This window comes from Chiloscyllium plagiosum, chromosome 13 (genome assembly GCF_004010195.1).
Source record: "Chiloscyllium plagiosum isolate BGI_BamShark_2017 chromosome 13, ASM401019v2, whole genome shotgun sequence".
In the NCBI taxonomy this organism is placed as follows: Eukaryota; Metazoa; Chordata; class Chondrichthyes; order Orectolobiformes; family Hemiscylliidae; genus Chiloscyllium; species Chiloscyllium plagiosum.
In genome coordinates this window covers 48,013,378-48,033,720 of record NC_057722.1, presented here as the reverse complement: position 1 = coordinate 48,033,720, position 20,343 = coordinate 48,013,378, and the positions used below count along the sequence as shown (strand labels likewise).

At 42.3% G+C, this 20,343-nt stretch overlaps 1 protein-coding gene across 1 annotated transcript in view; it reads left to right on the top strand.

The window, feature by feature from the left end:
- Nucleotides 1–4,681: 4,681 nt before the first annotated feature.
- The window catches only part of LOC122556315 (heat shock protein beta-7-like), a 33,705-nt gene continuing 18,043 nt past the window's right edge, over nucleotides 4,682–20,343 (top strand). The window contains exon 1 of the mRNA XM_043702943.1: nucleotides 4,682–4,974. Within this exon, the coding sequence (XP_043558878.1) occupies nucleotides 4,779–4,974 (196 nt within the window). The 5' untranslated portion in view covers nucleotides 4,682–4,778. The remainder of the gene's footprint in view (nucleotides 4,975–20,343) is intronic.

The window sequence follows — 20,343 nt, the reverse complement described above, 5'->3', positions numbered from 1 at the left end:
TGTCATCCAGCATTCCCTATTCCTACCAGCCTTCCCTTTCACCCTGACAGGAATATACTTTCTCTGGATTCTTGTTATCTCATTTCTGAAGGCTTCCCATTTTCCAGCTGTCCCTTTACCTGCAAACATCTGCCTCCAATCAGCTTTTGACAGTTCTTGCCTAATACCGTCAAAATTGGCCTTTCTCCAATTAGAAATTTAGAACTTCGACTTTTAGTTCAGCTCTATGAGTTCTTGCCTAATACCGTCAAAATTGGCCTTTCTCCAATTAGAAATTTAGAACTTCGACTTTTAGTTACAGCTCTATGCTAATTTATGGTTCATAAACAGGAAAACCCAGATCCCTCTGTGTGCACCCTTTTTCGAGTCTCTCTCCATTTAAATAAAAGTCTGCCTTTTGATTCTTCCTACAAAATTCTGTTGACAGGTTTTAGCCCATGCACTAAACCTATCTGTATCCCTTTCCAGATTCATTCTATTACTGTCTATCTGTGGCAGAAGAAGTGGATGTTTGAGGATGTGGTGCCAATCGAGTGGGTTGCTTGCTCTTGGATGGGTGTCAACCTTCCTGAATATTGTTGGAGCGAGATGTATCCAAACATTGGGGGGTGGGAAGGTGGTATTTCATAAGATCCCTGACCAGTGCCTGTAAGTAGCAGGGAGACAGGAGGTGAGTTACTTGCTGCAGGATTCCTAGCCTCTCACTTGCTCTTGTAGTCACAGTATCTATGACTAGACCAGAAGTGTTTCTGGTCAATGATAACCACAAGACGTTGAATGTAGGATATTCAGTGATAGTAACACCATTGAATATTAAGACTTGATGGTTAGATTCTTTTTTGTTTGAAATGGTCCCTGTCTAACATGAATGTTACTTGCCACTTCAGTTCAAGCCTATATGTTATAGAGATCTTGCTGCAGTTAGGCACGGACTGCTTCAACGTCTGAAGAGTCACAAATAATAATGAAGCTTGTGGAATCATCAGCTAACATCTCTAATTCTGACATTGATGAAGCAGCTGAAGCTACTTGGGCCTAGGATATAACCCTGAGGACCTCCTGCAGATATTGTCCTGGAGCTGAGACGACTGACTTGCAACAACCATATTCCCTTTGTATTAAGTATGACTGTCCAGCAGAGACCTTTCCTCGCCAGATTGTTATCCACTCCATTGTCTATCCAAATGTTCTCTCTCTTTAGGATCTATCCTCACCTATCGTTTACTCCTTCACCTCTCTCCTCACCCAATCGTCTGCATGTAAATCAACTTTTTCCACCTACTATCTGAGAAAGGGTCACCAGAACCAAAGCGTTAACTCTGATTTCTCTCCACAAATGTTGCCAGACCTACTGAGCTTTCCCAGCACATCCTGTTTTTGTTTGATTTACAGTATCCACAGTCCTTGCGGTTTTTATTTAGAGATATTTCCTTATTAATTTTTATTGTCTTTAGTTTTGCTGAGGCTCCTTGAGGTTGGTCAAATGAAGCCTTGATATCAAAGGTGGTCACTGTCACTTCTGTAATCCAGCTCTTTTGTTCATGTTTGAACCAAGGCTGTAATGACGTTAGAAGCTGAGTGACTCTAGCAGAACCCAAACTGAGTTGCAGTGAGCAAGTTATTGTTAAATGCTGCTTGATGGCCCTACTGCTGACTCCTTCCATCACATTATTGATGTTTGAGGGTCAACTGATGGGTAGTAATTGGCTGGGCTGGAGTTTTCCTACTTATTATGTACAGGAATAACCTGTTAGAAATCATACAATCACCTGATGAAGGAGCAGCTCTCCGAAAGCTGGTGCTTCCAAATAAACCTGTTGCACCATAACCTGGTGTTGTGTGATTTCTAACTTTGTACACCCCAGTTCAACACCAGCGTCTCCAAATCAGGAATAACCTGGGCATTTTTCCACTCTGCTGGATGTAGCGTTGTACCTGTGGTGAAACAGCTTGGCTAGGGTTGTGGCAAGTTCTGGAACATAAGACTTCAGTACATTGCTGGAATTTGTTCAGGCCCATAGCCTTTGCAGTATCTGGTGCCTTCAGTCAGGTTTTGATATTGTATGGAATGAATCAAATTGGCTGAAGACTGGCAGGTGTAGCTGGGGACTTCCAGATGAGGCAAAGTTGGATCATTTTCTTACCATGTCTGACTGGAGATAGTGGCAAATGTTTCATTCTTATGTTTAGTACTGACATGCTGAGTTCTCCCATTACTGCGGATGGGGATATTTATCAAGCTGCCTCCTTCAGTGAGTTATTTGATTGTACACCAATATGCATGAGCAGTTGCAGTAGGACTGCACAGCTTAGGTAAGATCTATTAGTTGTGGAATCACTTGCTGTTAAAGCTGTTTGGCATGCAAATGCCCTGTAAAAACATGGCTGCCAAATGCCTGCATATGCTGTTTTGTCACCAGGTTCACATCTCATCTTTTGGTATGATGTCCCAAAGAAGCATCACTGGATCCGAAACAACAACTCTGCTTTCACTTGACAGACGATGCCAGATCTGCTGAGTTTTTCCAGCAATTTCTGCTTTGATTCACTTTTAGGTTTGCCTGATGCTGCTCCTGGCATGTCCACCTGCAGTCTTCATTGAACTAGGTTTGATCTCCTGGCTCAGTGGTAAGAGTTGATTTGAGATATGTGAGATCATGAGGTTGTAAATTACGATTGAGTCCAATTCTACTGCTGCTGATGGCACACAGCATCACATAGATTCCTTCTCTTGAGTTGCTAGATCTCATTTCATGATAGTGCCATACAACACAATAGAGGGTATCCTTTATGTCAAAAGGAGACTTTGTCTCCACAAGGACTGTGTCACTTCTATGATTCTGTAATGCACAGATGCATCTGTAGAAGGTAGATAGGTGAGAATAAGTTCAAATATGTTCTTCCCTTTTGTTGGCTGATATGTTTTTCAAGCCCATTCTCCTGCCTTCTCCCCATAACAGTGATCCCTTTACTAATCAAGAATCTATCTATCTTTGTCTTAAATAGACTCAATGGCTTGACTTCCACAGTCTTCTGCAGCAACAAATTCCATAGATTATCCACCCTCTGGCTCATGGATTCAGTTCCAAAGGGTTGTTCCTTTACTCCGAGGTTGTGCCCTCGGGTCCAAGTCCCTTTTCCTAGTGGAAACATCTTCTCCACATCCACTCTATCCAGACCTGTCAGCATTCTGTCAGTTTCAATGAGATTCTCCCCCAACCTTCTAAATTCCATCAAGTACACACAGTCCTCAGCTGTTCCTCATATGACAAGCCCTCACTCCTAGGATCATTCTTGTAAATCTCCTTTGGACCCCCTTCAATGCCAGGACAATCCTTCCTTAGATACAGAGCCTAAAACTACCCCCAATGTTCCAAATGCAGTCTGACCAGAGCCTTATATAACCTCAGCTGTATACCTCTGTTCTTATATTCTTGCCCTCTTGAAATGAATGCTAATATTGAACTTGCCTTCCTGACAACTGAACATTCAAGTTTACCTTAAAAGAATCCTGAACATGAACTGTCAAGTCCCTTTGTGTTTCAGATTTCCAAAGCCTTTCTCCTTTACCACATTTACTTAAAGATTTAAAGTTTATTTAAAGGTGGGGGGTGGGGAGTTATTCAACGATCAACTGTCTGTTACTTTGTTTGGCACAATATTCCTCTTTTGTTTTAAAAAGAAACCTCCGACTCAACTTGAGAAAGGGAGATTCAACAGAGAGGTAAAAGCAGTACACACATATGAAAAAATAGTAATGTTTGAAATATTTATTTTGGGAAGTGCAATATATCAACATCAATAAACCATGTGGATGGATTGTACATTTACTTTTTGTCACTTAGTGACAAAAATACATTTCTCGTATAGGGTTCTGGTCTGGTTGAGTTAATGAGATAAAGTAGATGTACAAACGTCTGAAGCAAGTCTCCTGTCAAAATAGTAAAGTAATAGTGACTCATTATTTCCAACTATTGAATTCTACATGTTAGAAAACTTGGACATTTATTTGCACATGATCTGATGTTACCTTAATTTGATTAGAAATCTAAGTACTTTATTTCCTCCCGTGCAACTTATTTTGCTGCAAAGACTTAGAAAGAAAGCAATTACAAAACAAAAACAAAGATTAATGAGCACGAATAATGCATTAAATTTTTCTATATTACTTAGCTGTTCTGTTAATTTTTAAATTTTGTATATCATACAATTTCTCAATGCCCTGCTATTTGATACAATGGTACACACTAGTTATGTTTGTATTGTGATCATATACTTTAATTTCAGCATTTATGATATACTTGAGGAACTTTTTACACCCAGCTCCTTTCAACACTGAGCAATATTCCAAGTTCTTCTATTGCAACAAAATCTCACCCCTCACAAAAGTCTCATCTCACAAAAATATATAAATTCTAATTTTCCTCAACTTTTATTTTGAAAGTGAAATTAATAGTTTTTGATTATGGTTCCTCTATAGAAATGTTTGTGGACTGCTCTTTCAACGGCATTTTGCTGATGACATAAAAAGCTGCCTTATCTTACGTTCCATGAGCACCATTCATTTTTCTTTGTTATCATAACTGACTTGTATCATTATGCTTATTTGTATTGGAGGCTATTAATAGTTTCTATATATGGAAATGACCAAAGAATTACTATTGTGTGTTTCTTCTTCAGCTTCAGAATGCGAAGGATTGTAAATGTGTGACTTGACATTACTATCCTGCTGATTGTCCATACTCGGACTCTGCATTTGTAGCACTGCATTGAAAACAATGTCATCCCTTAGTTCTTCCTCCACTTTCAGATCTGAGCATTACAGCAACTACAGGCAACAATCCTCAGGCGATCCCTGCTTCGACCAATACCTACATGCAGCACGGACTTTATTTGAAGATGAAGTGGAAAAATCATCATCCTTCAGGAATGGTCACTTTTCAAGACCAAGGAATGAGTCTTTTGGATACACAGGTTTGGCTTTTAATATCTCTACTTTCCTTTTGGATTTTGATTTCAGTGGTAATGTAATTTTTTTTCAGATCACTAGCTCTTGCTTTGTAACACAACTGAACTAAAACTATTTAATTTTAAAGAATTATTAATTTAAAATAAATTCTACCTCCAATTGTCATATCTATTAAAATATCATTACTCTAGGAGGAAGCACCTAACTACCAATTTTTACCATATGGCAAAAATGGATTCTTTAAATTTCACAGCTTTCCAAGTAATGTTTAAATGAACAGTTTTAATCATGACTAAAAGGGTTATATTGCAGCAAGTAATTAGTTTATTATTTATTTCTGCTCCAGATCTTACGTAAATTCAAAGTATCTGGGGAGTAAATTGCATCAGAGGCACCATAGGTAGAATTTTCCTATTTCCAGTTGATATGTGGTCAGGTGAGTTTCATTGTTCAATGACTCTCCTTGAGCGGTCTTCCACACTTGATCCTTAATTTTGCAATGGGGGTTTTTGGGCACATTTCTCAAGGAATTGCATAGTTGATGAGGGATGGGCATTGCTGGGGCTTCCAACTCCACAAACCCTTGCTGCAATATTTCAAGCTGGACTGCACACCCCTGCCCTTGTCACTATGGTGCTAGAGCTTCCACACTGAGGAAGAAAGCTCGCTGCCCACTTCACAGACAGGGACCTGAAGGCGTTGGTGGATGAAATGGTGTAGGGGAGAGCAGTCCTTTTTAAGCTGACCAGCACAGGAGGTCGCACCATGAGATCCAGCCAGCGTAAACACAAATAGCAGTCCCTTGTCAGTGCTATGTCCTGAGTGAAGTAGGATGCCTAACAGCACAAGACAAAGTTCAAGATTCTTCTGTAACTGCAGGGTAACTGCATCATCTTCTCTCTGCTACCTTGCACTCAACAGGGCCAGAGTTCTCACTAGTGCTGCCTGTGCACATGCACCTCAGCAAGGCTCAGGGACTACAACTCTCACTGTTGCAGGCATAATGTCCATTCAAAGATTCACACCCACCTCACCCTCCCAAACTGCAAACCCTCCCTGCTCTCTGTGCTTCCTACTCACTCAGTGGAGACACCTCACCACCTCTCCTGTTTCCGTATCACCATTAACTATTCTTCCATCTCCTTCAAGTGAATGTAATCCCTTCTGAGGAAGGGTTACTTGACCTGACATGTTAACTCTGATTTCTCTCCACAGATGTTGCCAGACCTGCTGAGCTTTACTAGCAATTTCTGTTTTGGTACTTAATCCCTTCCTTTGTCTCATTTCATAAGTCCCACGACCAGGTCAAGAACAGTGGGGGCGGGTAGAGTCACTAACATCAAGCTCCCTATTGTCTACAAGGAGAATGTTCTGGATTTAGCTGGAGAACAGCACAACTATCTATGGTGATGAGAGATCTCAATGGCCAAACAGCTTCATTGTGCTGTGTTGCTCTCTCATTCATAATTCATCTGCACAAGCTTCTGTCCTTCTTCTATACAGGCACTAGCGACACCTAGTGAAGCTCTGCAAAGGAGATAGGGCCAGATGCCTTCCACTTTACCTCTACCTCTGAGGAGGAACCTGCTAAACCCTCAAAGCAGGCATTGACAAGACTTTCACCTGCCCCCTCCACCAGCTCGAAGACTTTCACCCTGGAAGGTACTGTTTCCAGATTAGATTTGGGAGCACAGTCTGGTGAGCACATCACTGATATGTCTCTGCAGCTGGTTTGAGGAGGAAACACCCTGGGTCCCTGACACTCTCCGAAGATTGCCAGCGACCAGGTACCTGCCTAGCCTTTGGCACAAGGTGAGCCCCCAGACTTTTCCATTAAGGACGCCATCAGAATGCACATACAGAGACAGGAATATCGGGCAGGTTTGTCAGAGACACTCGGTAAAGCAGATTAAAGGAAGAAGGAGTCCACCAAAGTTACAAGTCTGGAGCTGGCTCCAGCATGTATACATTTGACTGCCTCTGTGGGCAGGAGACTCAGGTCCATTATTCTGTCTGCCAGATACACATACAGGCCTGCATTCTATCATTCCAGTCATAGGTGCTCAGAATCAATGGCAAGGCAAGAGGGGCGATGGATTTTAACACCACTTTGGGTTCCCCTTCCTTTTGGGGAGAAAGCATGGTGCCAATAGGTACTCAAAGGCCGGAAGAGTAATGCACAGGCCACTCAGGAGCTTCTGCTTAGGAGACGCCAGAGACTCCACCTTTCCCCTCATCTCATGCCAAAGGCTGAAGATGTGGAGAGTATGCTTAATTCAGGTCAGGACATTCTTTAACAGGTCTGGGCTAGCAGTGAAAGGTGGGACAGCACCTAGACATAGTTAGATGATGAAGAAGGAGAAACCTAGGGTGTAGAAGTGCAACATCACTATAAATATCTTTTCACCTTGGAAACATATCTTCACTTACACTGTTAAAAAGTCTACAGTCTCTTTAATCTTTGCTGTTGGACATGATTAAGCAACATGATTAAGCGAGCCTTATCTTCATCCTCATCTAGTCATCTGACCTACACTTTATTGACTTCAGTTCCTTCGATCCATAGGCAGCATTTCCAAATCCACAACTCCACTTCCATCTAGAAGGACAAGGGCAGCAGATATATGGGAACACCATCAGCCTGCAAGTTCCCCTCCAAGCCACTCACCATCCTGAATTGGAAATATATCACCATTCCTTCACTGCCGCTGGATCAAAATCCTGGAAATCCCTCCCTCAGTGCATTGTGGTTCATAGAATCATAGGGCCAACCTACAGCATATGGACTGCAGCATTTCAAGGCAGCAGCTCACCATTATCTTCTCAGGGGAAACTAGCAACCAGCCTGTGGTGTTCATAACCCATGAATGAATCAAGTAAAATAGTTGTGAAGGGCACTGCATACCACAATGATGTGGGACACCTTTGCTATACAGCAAGGATCTGCCAGGATGGTGCAGACATCAAAACCTCATCTTGAAGATGCCTACGGTCTATTCCACTATAGTCTTGGTTGAAGCATGAGCAGCATTGTAACCTTGTGTGTTAGTCTGGAGGAGTTTTAAAAGAGTCATGTAGCATGTTTTGGAGGGGGTAACACTTGCCTCTCAGTATCCATCCTTGTACAGATCAAGGCCCTTGGAGTGACTCAGGACTCTTTGCGTTCTCTAGTATGTATGCACTATGGCAGCTCCAAAAATACCTGGCAGAACTTGGTTTTGATGGCCCCACATAATTTGAACCTTGATGGAGGAAAAGCCTTTTCTGTTGACAAACTTTGCAGGTTGGTAATAGGGTGCTCTCCAAACAATGTGGGTGTGGGCTGTCACACCCTGTGTCAGGGGATAGCTAACGATTGTGGAGAATTCCACTGTCTGGGCTCCTGCATTCTCCATGTCACAGGGGAAGGATATGAATAGCTGTGCTTTGGAAAAAGAAATGCATTTATGGATTGAGGTTTGTGAGATGTCATACAGATCCTCAACTGCTCCTTGAAACAAGCCACCACAATGAAAATTCAAGAGAGTTGTGACCTTGATGGCTATTTGGATGGAATTGTCACCCAGTCCTTTTGAACCTCCAGGTTCTCATCCAGCAGATGATACAAATGACAGGGACAACCTTAAGTGGTTCCTGTATTGTCTTTCAAATAGTTGAAGCAAATGTCAGTGAGGCCTGTAGATCCAGGATCACAACATGCAGTTCCACCTGCTTGAAGGATCTTCATCTGCTGTTTCTCCCTCTGGAGACTGTGCTAACAGACACAGGGAGATTGTGTTCTTGCAGATGAAGCAATAATCGCTGTCTCCTTCTACGTTGTCTTGACAGTTGCACCAAGGCCAGTGCAGCAATGGTGCTGTCCGTGCGAAACCTGTGACTAGATAATCTGTGTGCAATGTCAGAAAGATAATGTGGTTTTTGATGAAGGAACTCCTGTGTGCTCTCAACCATCACAATGAAACCTCAAGTTATGCCCTCAGTGTGGCACAGAGGCTCCCCAAAGATGTCATTGACATTCCCTGCTAAAGGGCTATGAGGCACATGACCTTGTCCAGTTGTAACTTGCATTTCCCAAAGTTTTCATGCAGCATTGCAAGCGGAGCTCTATCACTAAGCTGTCATCGCTCCACCCTCTTCACTCCCAAAATAAACAAGCTCCTTTCTGTATCATAGATCATGTCCTTAAATACTTATAGTTCAGTATATGAATCTGACAGCTGCAAAGTGTTGTTCTCCAGTGCTTGTTGTGGAATATGGTTGTAAAATGAGTTCTTCAGTTCCCACTTCTAAGTGCGTTGTTCTTATTACAGTTCTTTTGCTAGCAAGTCAAGAAGTCAATTTGTGCACACAATGCAATGATCATAATTGCTTGAAGCTGTGAATTTCAATATACATTCCTGGATAATGAATAACCTGTGGATACAATGCATATTAAAGCCAGATGAGTGGCGTGTCTGAATCAGTGAAGGTATGTTTAATGCAAGTGTCCCTCGAAGAGGCTCTAACACAGAAAGTTTTAATCTGGTTCTGAATAAAAACGTAGTAATTTAACTTGCTCACTTTGCACAGCCATTTAGTGCAGTTAGGATTTGTTCTGATGTGGCAAAGTTCCAACTTCATTTCAACGAGAATGATATACAGGCTCCATCTGTAGCATACAAATTCCACACAACCTCTCTCCCTGCATCCACCACCTCTTCTTGTTTCCTTGTGTTGCTGTTCTTCATCTATTCATCTCCAATGAATAACCAATCAGCCTCCCCCACTTTCTGTTGCATCTCTTTACATAAGTACTAATGCAACCCATTTTCACTTAGAGTCCATGACTTTGGAGTTTCCCATGTCCTGTTTGTTGGACACCTCCTGCACAATATGGAGCACACTCAGTCCCTTCCCATTCACTAAGGTTCCACCTTACTATCTCCAATTGCCTCCTATCAGTGTCTCCATTCCCTCAGTGATACTATGCAATGAAGCTCATTCCCAGACTTCAGCTGTCCAATTCCTATAAGACTCCACGGACTGATCCCTGACAATTTCAATGGGCAGCACAGTGGCTCAGTGGTTAGCACTGCTGCTTCACAGTGCCAGGGACACAGGTTTGATTCCCACCTCGGGCGACTATCTGTGTGGAGCTTGCACATTCTCCCCATGTCTGTTTGGGTTTTATCCCACAATCCAAAGATGTGTAGGTCAGGTGAATTGACCATGCTAAATCGCCCATAGTGATACATGCTTTAGTCAGGGGTAAATATAGGGTTGGGGAATGGGTCTAGGTGTGTTACTCTTCAGAGGGTCAGTGTAGACTTGTTGAGCTGAAGGGCCTGTTTGCATATGATACGGAATCTAATCTAATTATTGACCAACATTCCAGAACTGATGATGGCCCAATCCCCAGACCACAACTACACGAATCAGAAGAGTTTCTTGTATGATGTGATGGCTTGACTGATACTAGTCTTCCTTATCCCACTAAGACCGGCTCCCTCCCCATCTTCTTTGACTTTCGCACTGCATATGTTTCAAGCAAATAGTGATCTATTTGCTACGCAAACTGTTGACACATTACTGCAGGTGTTGTGCTAATGTAGCATGGTGCCGCACAGCAACATGTCCATCACCGTTACTGTTCAGTGCTCTCCACCTACCTCTCCCTCTGTTTTACAGAGAGGAGTGTTTGGTGGAGAGCCAAGTGACTGGTAGCCTGTAACTGAGCACTACAGCCCCTGTGTGTGGTAAAAATAATGAGAGTCACAGGCAGCCTGCAATTCAGTGTTAACGTCAGTGAGTGTATGCTAAAAAAGCAGTGCGAAGCATCGAGGCTAGCCCCTTCCAAATAAGCAGTAAACAGCAGGAGTGCTAACAAAGCTAAGAGCCAGGATCCTGCGCAGATGCATGTGACTCCTTGCACAATACGAATTGATGGAAGCATACACATCACAGGTATCCCTGCGTTCCAAAATAAGGTCCTCAAGGTCTGAACAGGTGTGAATGTTTGATCAAAGCAGACATGCAATAATGAGTCTGATGGTTTTCTTATTTCAAAAATATATATTATGTATTTATAGATGATTTTTTAACAATATATATTTTATTGAAAAGTAGATTTTTTAAATATTACAACAAATACAAAACAATACAATACAAAGAAAGAACACAAGAAAAGTAAAAAACCCAACCCATTGTACAAATGTATAATAATATATAGAAAATATATATTTAAAAAACCAACTAACTGTTTAACTAAATAAATAATAACTAACAACAAACTAATAGATAGTAATAACACAACTCAGCCAAGCAAGACAGTCATATGTTCGCAGTTCCTCCTCCCTGGATATTGGGCTCGTAAAACACGATCTTTATGGTTATATAAAAGCCCTTGTTAGTGTGGCAAATAAATCTGTGTCCAGGAGGGTTGCCATTTTATAAAAATTCTCAGTTTTGTGGAGTACCATACTTGTGAGAAAATCCAAGGGAATATGCTCCATAACACTCGGGGGGTTCGGGGTGGTGGTGTGTGGATGGTGGGGTGCGGTATTTGATTCCCAATCTAGCAATCTAGCAAGACATTCTTTCTTGTGCAGAAAGTAAGGATTTGAAAAGTTTTTTTCTTATGCGCATCTACAGGGAACATACTGGGTAGGCCAAGAAGAGGAGAGATCAGGTCCTTCTCTGCCCTTACACCCAAAATTCTCTCCATTGCACCTGCCACAGCACTCCAGTATGTTTGAAGCTTCTCACAGGACCAGAGACAATGGGTAAGAGTGCCCGTACAGACCTTGCACTTGGGAAATGTTGAAGATATCCCTGGTTTAAATTTTGACAAAGGGTCTGGAGCCAAGTGGACCATGTGGAGAATATTCAACTGTAAAGCATGGGCCCTATTGCAAATTGATATCTTTCTTGTGTTATCCCAAATACCTTCCCATGCCTCTGAGGAGACCTCATTTTCTATCTCTTTCTCCCAGCCCCTGCAGAGTTGATTGAACTCATATGAGGGGGCACCCCCACCTGATGATATAAAGTGCAGACAGAAAGTGTACTTAGCGAGATTTGAAAAGATTTGTAGCTCAGGTTGAGGTTCTGGATGTAGGTTTGCTCGCTGAGCTGGAAAGTTCATTTCCAGAAGTTCTGTCACCATACTAGATAACATCTTCAGTGGGCCTCTGGGCGAAGCACTGCTGATAATTCCTGCTTTCTATTTATGTGTTTGGGTTTCTTTGGGTTGGTGATGTCATTTCTTGTGGTGATGTCACTTCCTGTTCCTTTTCTCAGGGGATGGTAAATCGTGTCTAACTCGATGTGTTTGTTGATAGAGTTCTGGTTGGAATGCCATGCTTCTAGGAATTCTCAAACGGTCTCTGTTTGGCTTGTCCTAGGATGGATGTGTTGTCCCAGTTGAAGTGATGTACTTCCTTATCTGCATGTAAGGATACTAGTGAGAGGGGGTCATGTCATTTTGTGACTAGTTGATGTTCATGTATCCAGGTGGCTAGTTTTCTGCCTGTTTGTTCAATGTAGTGTTTGTTACAGTTCTTGCACAGCCTTTTGTAAATGACATTAGTTTTGCCTGTTGTCTGTATAGGGTCTTTCAAGTTCATTATCTGCTGCCTTAGTGTGTTGGAGAGTTTGTCGGCTACCATGATGTCAAGGGGTCTGAGTAGTTTAGCAGTCATTTATGGGATGTCTTTGATGTAGGGGAGAGTGGCTAGGGTTTCTGGATGTGTTTTGTCTGCTTGTTTGGGTTTGTTGCTGAGAAGTTGGCAGACTGTGTTCATTGGGTTTAGATCAGAGTGGTGCTGGAAACGCACAGCAGGTCAGGCAGCATCCGAGGAGAAGGAACATCCACGTTTTGGGCAAAAGCCCTTCATCTGGAATGTGTTCATTGGGTACCCATTCTTTTTGAATTCACAGTATAGGTGATTTTCCTCTGCTCTGCGTAGTTCCTCTGTGCTGCAGTGTGTGTTGGCTCGTTGAAAGACCCTATACCGACAACAAGCAAAACTAATGTCATTTACAAAATACCATGCAAGAACTGTAACAAACACTACACTGGACAAACAGGCAGAAAACTAGCCATCAGGATACATGAACATCAACTAACCACAAAATGACATGACCCTCTCTCACTAGTATCCTTACATACAGATAAGGAAGGCCACCACTTTGACTAGGACAACACATCCATCCCAGGACAAGTCAAACGGACATGCATGCGAATTCCTAGAAGCATGGCATTCCAACCCGGAACTCTATCAACAAACACATCGAGTTAGACCCCATCTACCACCCTCTGAGAAAAAGAACAGGAAATGACATCACCACAGGAAATGAAATCACCACAAGAAATGACATCACCAACCCAAAGAAGACCAAAACATCTAAATAGAAAGCAGGAATTATCAGCAGTGCTTCACCCGGAGGCCCACTGAAGAAGTTACCTAGTATGGTGAGGAAACGTCTGGAAATGAACCTTCCAGCTCAGCGAGCAAACCTACATCCAGAACCTCAACCTGAGCTACAAATCTTCTCAAAACCCGCTAAGACCTATGGGCGCAATATGCTGAAAATGGGAAACAAATGCCATCTGACAGAGTGCCACTTGCGAAAAGCTGTACTTCCTGCATGAACGCTGAAGAAAACAGGTACAACCTAAATGTCTTAAATGCAAACCTCCCCTTAACACCCCACTGCCAAAAGAATAGCAGAGCAAAACAGCCATAGAATGCTTAGAGAAATGATTGATGATGCTCACAATAATACAACCGGAAAAGTTTGCACCAAAAATCTTTACTCACTATGCAACAGACCATGCATGGTCAGACACAGTATAACAAGCCATAGATATTAGACAGTGACAAACACAGAAAATGAAAAAAACTAGACCTACAGAAAAAAAACTAGACAAATTTAAACAAAGTAACAACACTGACAACACAGAAGCATGGATAAAAATCTTATCTGACTGACCCTTAATAGACACTGAAAATGCCATCTTAGTAAGAGGATTAAATTACAATTGCCTGGATATGGACAAGAAAGATTTCTTAGCAGCATTACAAACAACACTAAAAGACAACAAACTCACAGAAGAAACCCAGCAAACTATCAGACAGGTAGTCGCACCAACAATAAACAGAAAAAAGGAAGGAAACACACTCAATACACAAGAAAGGAAAGCACTGGAAAGACTAAAAAAAGATAAAAACATTGTTATCCTACCTGCAGACAAAGGACGTTTGACAGTCGTTCTAAATCGAAGAGAATATGTTGAAAAAGTGAACGCACCATTACAGATACCAACACTTACCAACAAGTGGCGACAGACCCGACCCCACAACTAGAGAACCGGATCACAGCCCTACTCAAAAACTTCAGATATCTGGAGAAATAAATAAGGTTGACTTCCAAAAAATGAAACCAAATGGATCCAACACACCACACTTCCACAGATTACCCAAAATTCACAAACCAGGAGCCCCTCTCAGACCTATAGTCTCGCTACTTGGAACACCAACTTACAAATTGACCAAGGAGCTACACCAAAGACTAAAACACTTAGTAGAAGACTCACGCCACTCCATCCACTCCACCCAAAAATTGCTGAAGACCATCAAAGACACTAAGATAGAAGAGGATGAAATAATGGTCTCCTTTGATGTAACAGTCCTGTTTACATCAATCAACATTAACCTGGCCAAGGCAGCACTGACTACAATATTAGAAGACCCAAAGACATATACAGCAAACACTACTAACTTCATCAGCAAGGACAGCATCGTCAAGCCAGTAGACCTATGCCTTACCTCACACTTCACCTTCAATAACAAAACCTACAAACAAACCAATGGAACACCCATGGGATCTCCGATATCAGGGTTCTTAGTAGAGGGAGTAATGCAGAGACTCAAACAAACAGCCCTGCCAACCATTCAAACTTTGGGTCTGCTACGTGGATGACACCTTTGTCATCACTAAACAAAACAAATTAGAGGAAACCTTCAAGACCATCAATAATACTCTTCCTGGCGTAAAATTCACTAAAGAGGAGGAAAACAATAACAAACTGCCATTCAGAGATGTCACAGTAGAGCGAACAGCCAACTTCAAATCAGCATCTAAAGGAAAACAACACACACAGACCAAATATTGAACTACAGAAGCAATCATCCCAACACCCACAAATGAAGCTGCATTAGAGCATTATTTCAACGAACCTACACACACTGCAGCACAGAGGAACTATGCAGAGCAGAGGAAAGTCATTTATACTGTGTATTCAAAAAGAAAGGATACCAATGAACACAGTCTGCAAATTTCTCAGCAACAAACCCAAACAAGCAGACAAAACACGTCCAGAAACCCTAGCCACTCTCCCCTACATCAAAAACATCCCGGAAATGACTGCTAAACTACTCATATCTCTTGGCATCATTGCAGCCCACAAACCCACCAACACGCTAAAACAGCAGCTAATGAACTTGAAAGACCCTATACAGACAATGAGTAAAACTAATATCTTTTACAAAATACCATGCAAGAACTGTATCAAATACTACATTGAACAAACAGGCAGAAAACTAGTCACAGGATACATGAACATCAAATAGCCACAAAATGACATGACTCTCTCTGACTAGTATCCTTACATACAGATAAGGAAGGACATCATTTCAACTGGGACAACACATCCATCCTAGGACAAGCCAAACAGAGACATGCACGAGAATTCCTAGAAGCATGGCATTCCAACCCGGAACTCTATCAACACACATATTGAGTTAGACCCCATCTACCACCCCCCTGAGAAAAAGAACAGGAAATGACATCACCAACCCAAAGAAACCCAAACATATAAATAGAAAGCAGGAATTATCAGCAGTGCTTTGCTCGGAGGGCCATTGAAGATGTTACCTAGTATGGCGATGAAACGTCTGGAAATGAAACTTCCAGCTCAGCGAGCAAGCCTACATCCAGAAAGTGTACTCTTAGCACTGAGCACCTCCCTCTCTATGTTGGATTTGTAGGGATCAGTCAACGAGTAATCTTTTTTTGAATAAAATCCTTAACTTGAAAAAAACAAAAGAGGTCCCTATTAGATAGCTCGTATTTCCATGCTAACTGGCCAAAGAACATCAATGTGTCTCCCTTAAATAAATTGCCCATGCAAGACACACCCCTGCTGCTCAATGTTTAAATCCTGAATGTATCATCAATAGTTGAAATCCCAGCATACCCACTGTAGGTGTAAGAGAAGATGTTTTGCCAATATTGCCTTCCCTCTGCTGAATTGACCTCCATGCTTTAACAGTATTGATAACCATTGGGTTGTGACAATATTCCCAAATTGTCCAAAAACAGCAAGCTAGTAAGGGGGCACCTTGCCTGGGAGGTTTCAATATCTGACCATATTGAAAGAGGGTCCCCACAGGCCCAATCACCCACGTAGGATAAAAGCAAGCTTACTCTGTTGCTTTTAACATCCGGAAGAACCACTCCCCCCCCCACCCCAACAGTCTGTGAGGCAATTGCAGTTCAGCAAATTTAATAAGGGGCTGCTTATGATGCCAAATAAAAGAGCTGAACCAGCCGTTCAGTCTCCTGAACGTTTGCTTATCGAAAATCAGGGGAAGCATTCATATAGGGTATAACAAATGGGGGAGAATATTCTCCTGAATAAATGCTACCCAACCTAACCATGAGACTGGATGTGCCTCCCATCTTTGAAGGTCTTGTTTGATTTTTGTCAAAAAATTGAACAAAAGTAGCTTTGAACAGCCGATTGGGGACTGGAGTAATGAGTATGCCCAAATACACAAAACTCACCTGTGACCACTTAAATGGGAATTGAGATTTGCCCTCACCATACAAGGTAACATCTTCAATGGGCCTCCGAGCAAAGCACTGCTGATAATTCCTGCTTTCTATTTATATGTTTGGGTTTCTTTGGGTTGGTGATGTCATTTCTTGTGGTGATGTAAGACCACCCACAGGCATAGCGTCTGATTTTGCAGGATTAATCTTGTACCCTGAAAAGGCGCCAATTGCACTGATGCATTGTATCAGACGAGGCACCAAAACTGCTGGATTTGACAAAAAAATTAGGACATCGTCCACGTACAACGAAATCGTATATAATTTTGACCCCACTTCTGGAGCCGATATATTGGCATCCCTACGATTGGCCTCTGCCAATGGTTCAATCACCAATGTAAAATGCAATGGTGAAAGGGGATAGCCCTGCCGACTGCTCCTAAAACTGTTAAAATTGCTGGATCATACTCCATTGGCGATGACCGCAGCAAGAGGGTCACTGTAGAGAACCTTTACCCGTCTTATAAAGACTTTACCCAAGCCAAACTGCTCCAGAGTATAGAAAAGGTACGGCCACTCAACTTGGTCAAATGCCTTCTCTGCATTTAGAGAAATCACCAATCTCTGTATTGACTGTTGTTGTAATGCTTGAATTACATTAAGCAGCCTCTAATATTATTGGAGGATCTGCGGCCCTTTATGAAGCCTTTCTGGTTCTCTTTAACAATAGAAGGTAACACAGCCTTCAGCCTTAATGCAAGAGTCTTCAAGAGGATTTTAAAGTCCACATTTATGAGTGAAATGGGACTGTACAAAGCACAATCCTCCAGGACCTTCTCTGTGAAATATTGGCCTCTCTCAGAGATACTGGGAGACAATCATGGCTGTATAGTCATTAAACATGTTAAGCATCATATGTTTATAAATTCCGTATAGAATTTGCTGGGAAGTCCATCAGGATCGGGGAGTCCAGAACTAGAGGACACAGGTTTAGGGTGAGAGGGGAAAGATATAAAAGAAACCTAAGGGGCAACTTTTTCACGCAGAGGGTGGTACATGTATGGAATGAACTGCCAGAGGATGTGGTGGAGGCTGGTACAATTGCAATATTTAAAAGGCATTTGGATGGGTATATGAATAGGAAGGGTTTGGAGGGATATGGGCCGGGTGCTGGCAGGTGGGACTAGATTGGGTTGGGATATCTGGTCGGCATGGATGGGTTGGACCAAAGGGTCTGTTTCCATGCTGTACATCTCTATGACTCTGTGACTCTATGACCGGGCGCCTTTCCACTCTGAAGCTGCTGCACAGTCTCCTCCACTTCTTGCTCTGATAAGAGGGTATTGAGAAAAGACTCTTGTTCCGGGGTCACACCAGGGAGCTCCAGATCCTTTATAAAAACTCCATTTTGGCCCGCCCCTCCTCATAACCCTCAGATTGGTATAACTTAGAGTAAAATCTCTGGAATTCCACATTAATCTTCTTGAAGTCACATGTTAGGTTCCCAGCCCTTTCCCTATTTGCCGTAATGGCTTGAGGGGCATCACCTGGTGAGATATGCATTGCCTGTCACCATGCTCAAATAATATTTGCTTTGCAAAAGTAAGCTCCTTTTTTGCTATTTCTGTGAGCACAGAATTCAGTGCAGACCACAGCGCCATAATCCTCTGTGGCTTGGCCAAGGAGGGTCTGCCAAAGTAAGCCTTCAATTGTGCTTCGAGGACACGTTGCTGTTCACCCTTCTGTCGCTTCCTACTGGCAGAGTAGGAAATAACTAACTCCCTGGCATAGGCTTTGGCAGTTTCCCCAGAGGATGGATGGGCTACTAACCGAGCCTGAGTTAATGTCTAGGAACGCCCAAAATTCCCAAGAGAAGTACTCCACAAATGTACTCACCTTGAGGATAAAGGGATCCATTTGCCAGTACAGTTAGATGATCCTTTATCCAAAATGCTCAGGACCAGCTGATTTTTGGAATATGTAATTTTTTGGTTTTCAGAATAAGTGACAGTTTAATGGTGAAATTTTAAAAAATCTTTGTGGAGGAGCAGACTTCTAAGTTAGAGCAGGACAGTTGGTGCTTGGCCACGCCCCCTCACATCACATCTGAATGACACGCATCGAGTGGGTGTCAACTTGGGTTAACTGTTTGCACACCAAACAACCTTGTTCATGAGAAAAAACTTCACAAAACAACCTTTGGATTTCAGAACTTTTCGGTTTTTGGATGTTTGGATAAAGGCTCTTCTACCTGTACCTCAAACCCACTGTAACATCCTTAATCTTAACCAACAGGTACACTGAAGCATGATCGGAGATAGTAATATTGCCAATCGTACAAGATGCTACCAAGTCCAGGGTTGCCACGGGAGTCAGAAAAAAAATAAATCCTGGTGTGACATCTGTATGGATTGGAAAAAAACTTAAAATCCCTGCCTGTAGAGTGGAGACACCTCCAGATGTCCACCAACCCTAAGTCCGCACACAGATCCATTAATTGTTTAGTTTGTACTGAGAGTATTAGGGGGCCTTTGGGCAACATGTCTGCTGTGGGATCCATGAGTTAAAGATTCCCCCTATGACAATAGGCAGGGACTCGAGATTGATCAGCTTAGAGAGCACATCTACCAAAAATTTGAGGGATGGGCTGGAGGACAATCAACATTTAAAACACCATATTCTTCCCTGTTTGTCAGGGCTTTAAGAATTACAAACCTCCCGTGTGTGTCTTTAACACACTCTAGTAACTTAAATGGGAGATTCCTCCTAACCTATAAAGTCACTCCCCTACTTCTGGTATTCAAAGATGAAAAGTAAACCCAATCAAAGCCGTTCTGCTGTAGTTTCAAATGCTCCCTATCATCCAAGTGTGTCTCCTGTAACAAACTGAAACCATTATATTTAACAAACCTACAAAGCTATCAAAGATTATAAGACCATAAGACCATAAGACATAGGAGTGGAACTAAGGCCATTCGGCCCGAAAAGTAAACCCAATCAAAGCCGTTCTGCTGTAGTTTCAAATGCTCCCTATCATCCAAGTGTGTCTCCTGTAACAAACTGAAACCATTATATTTAACAAACCTACAAAGCTATCAAAGATTATAAGACCATAAGACCATAAGACATAGGAGTGGAACTAAGGCCATTCGGCCCATCGAGTCCACTCCGCCGTACAATCATGGCTGATGGGCATTTCAACTCCACTTACCCGCATTCTCCCTGTAGGCCTTAATTCCTTGTGACATCAAGAATTTATCAATTTCTGCCTTGAAAACATTTAGCGTCCCAGCCTCCACTGCACTCTGCGGCAATGAATTCCACAGGCCCACCACTCTCTGGCTGAAGAAATGTCTCCGCATTTCTGTTCTGAATTTACCCCCTCTAATTCTAAGGCTGTGTCCACGGGTCCTAGTCTCCTCACCTAACGGAAACAATTTCCTAGCGTCCACCCTCTCCAAGCCATGTATTATCTTGTAAGTTTCTATTAGATCTCCCCTTAATCTTCTAAACTCCAATGAATACAATCCCAGGATCCTCACCCGTTCCTCGTATGT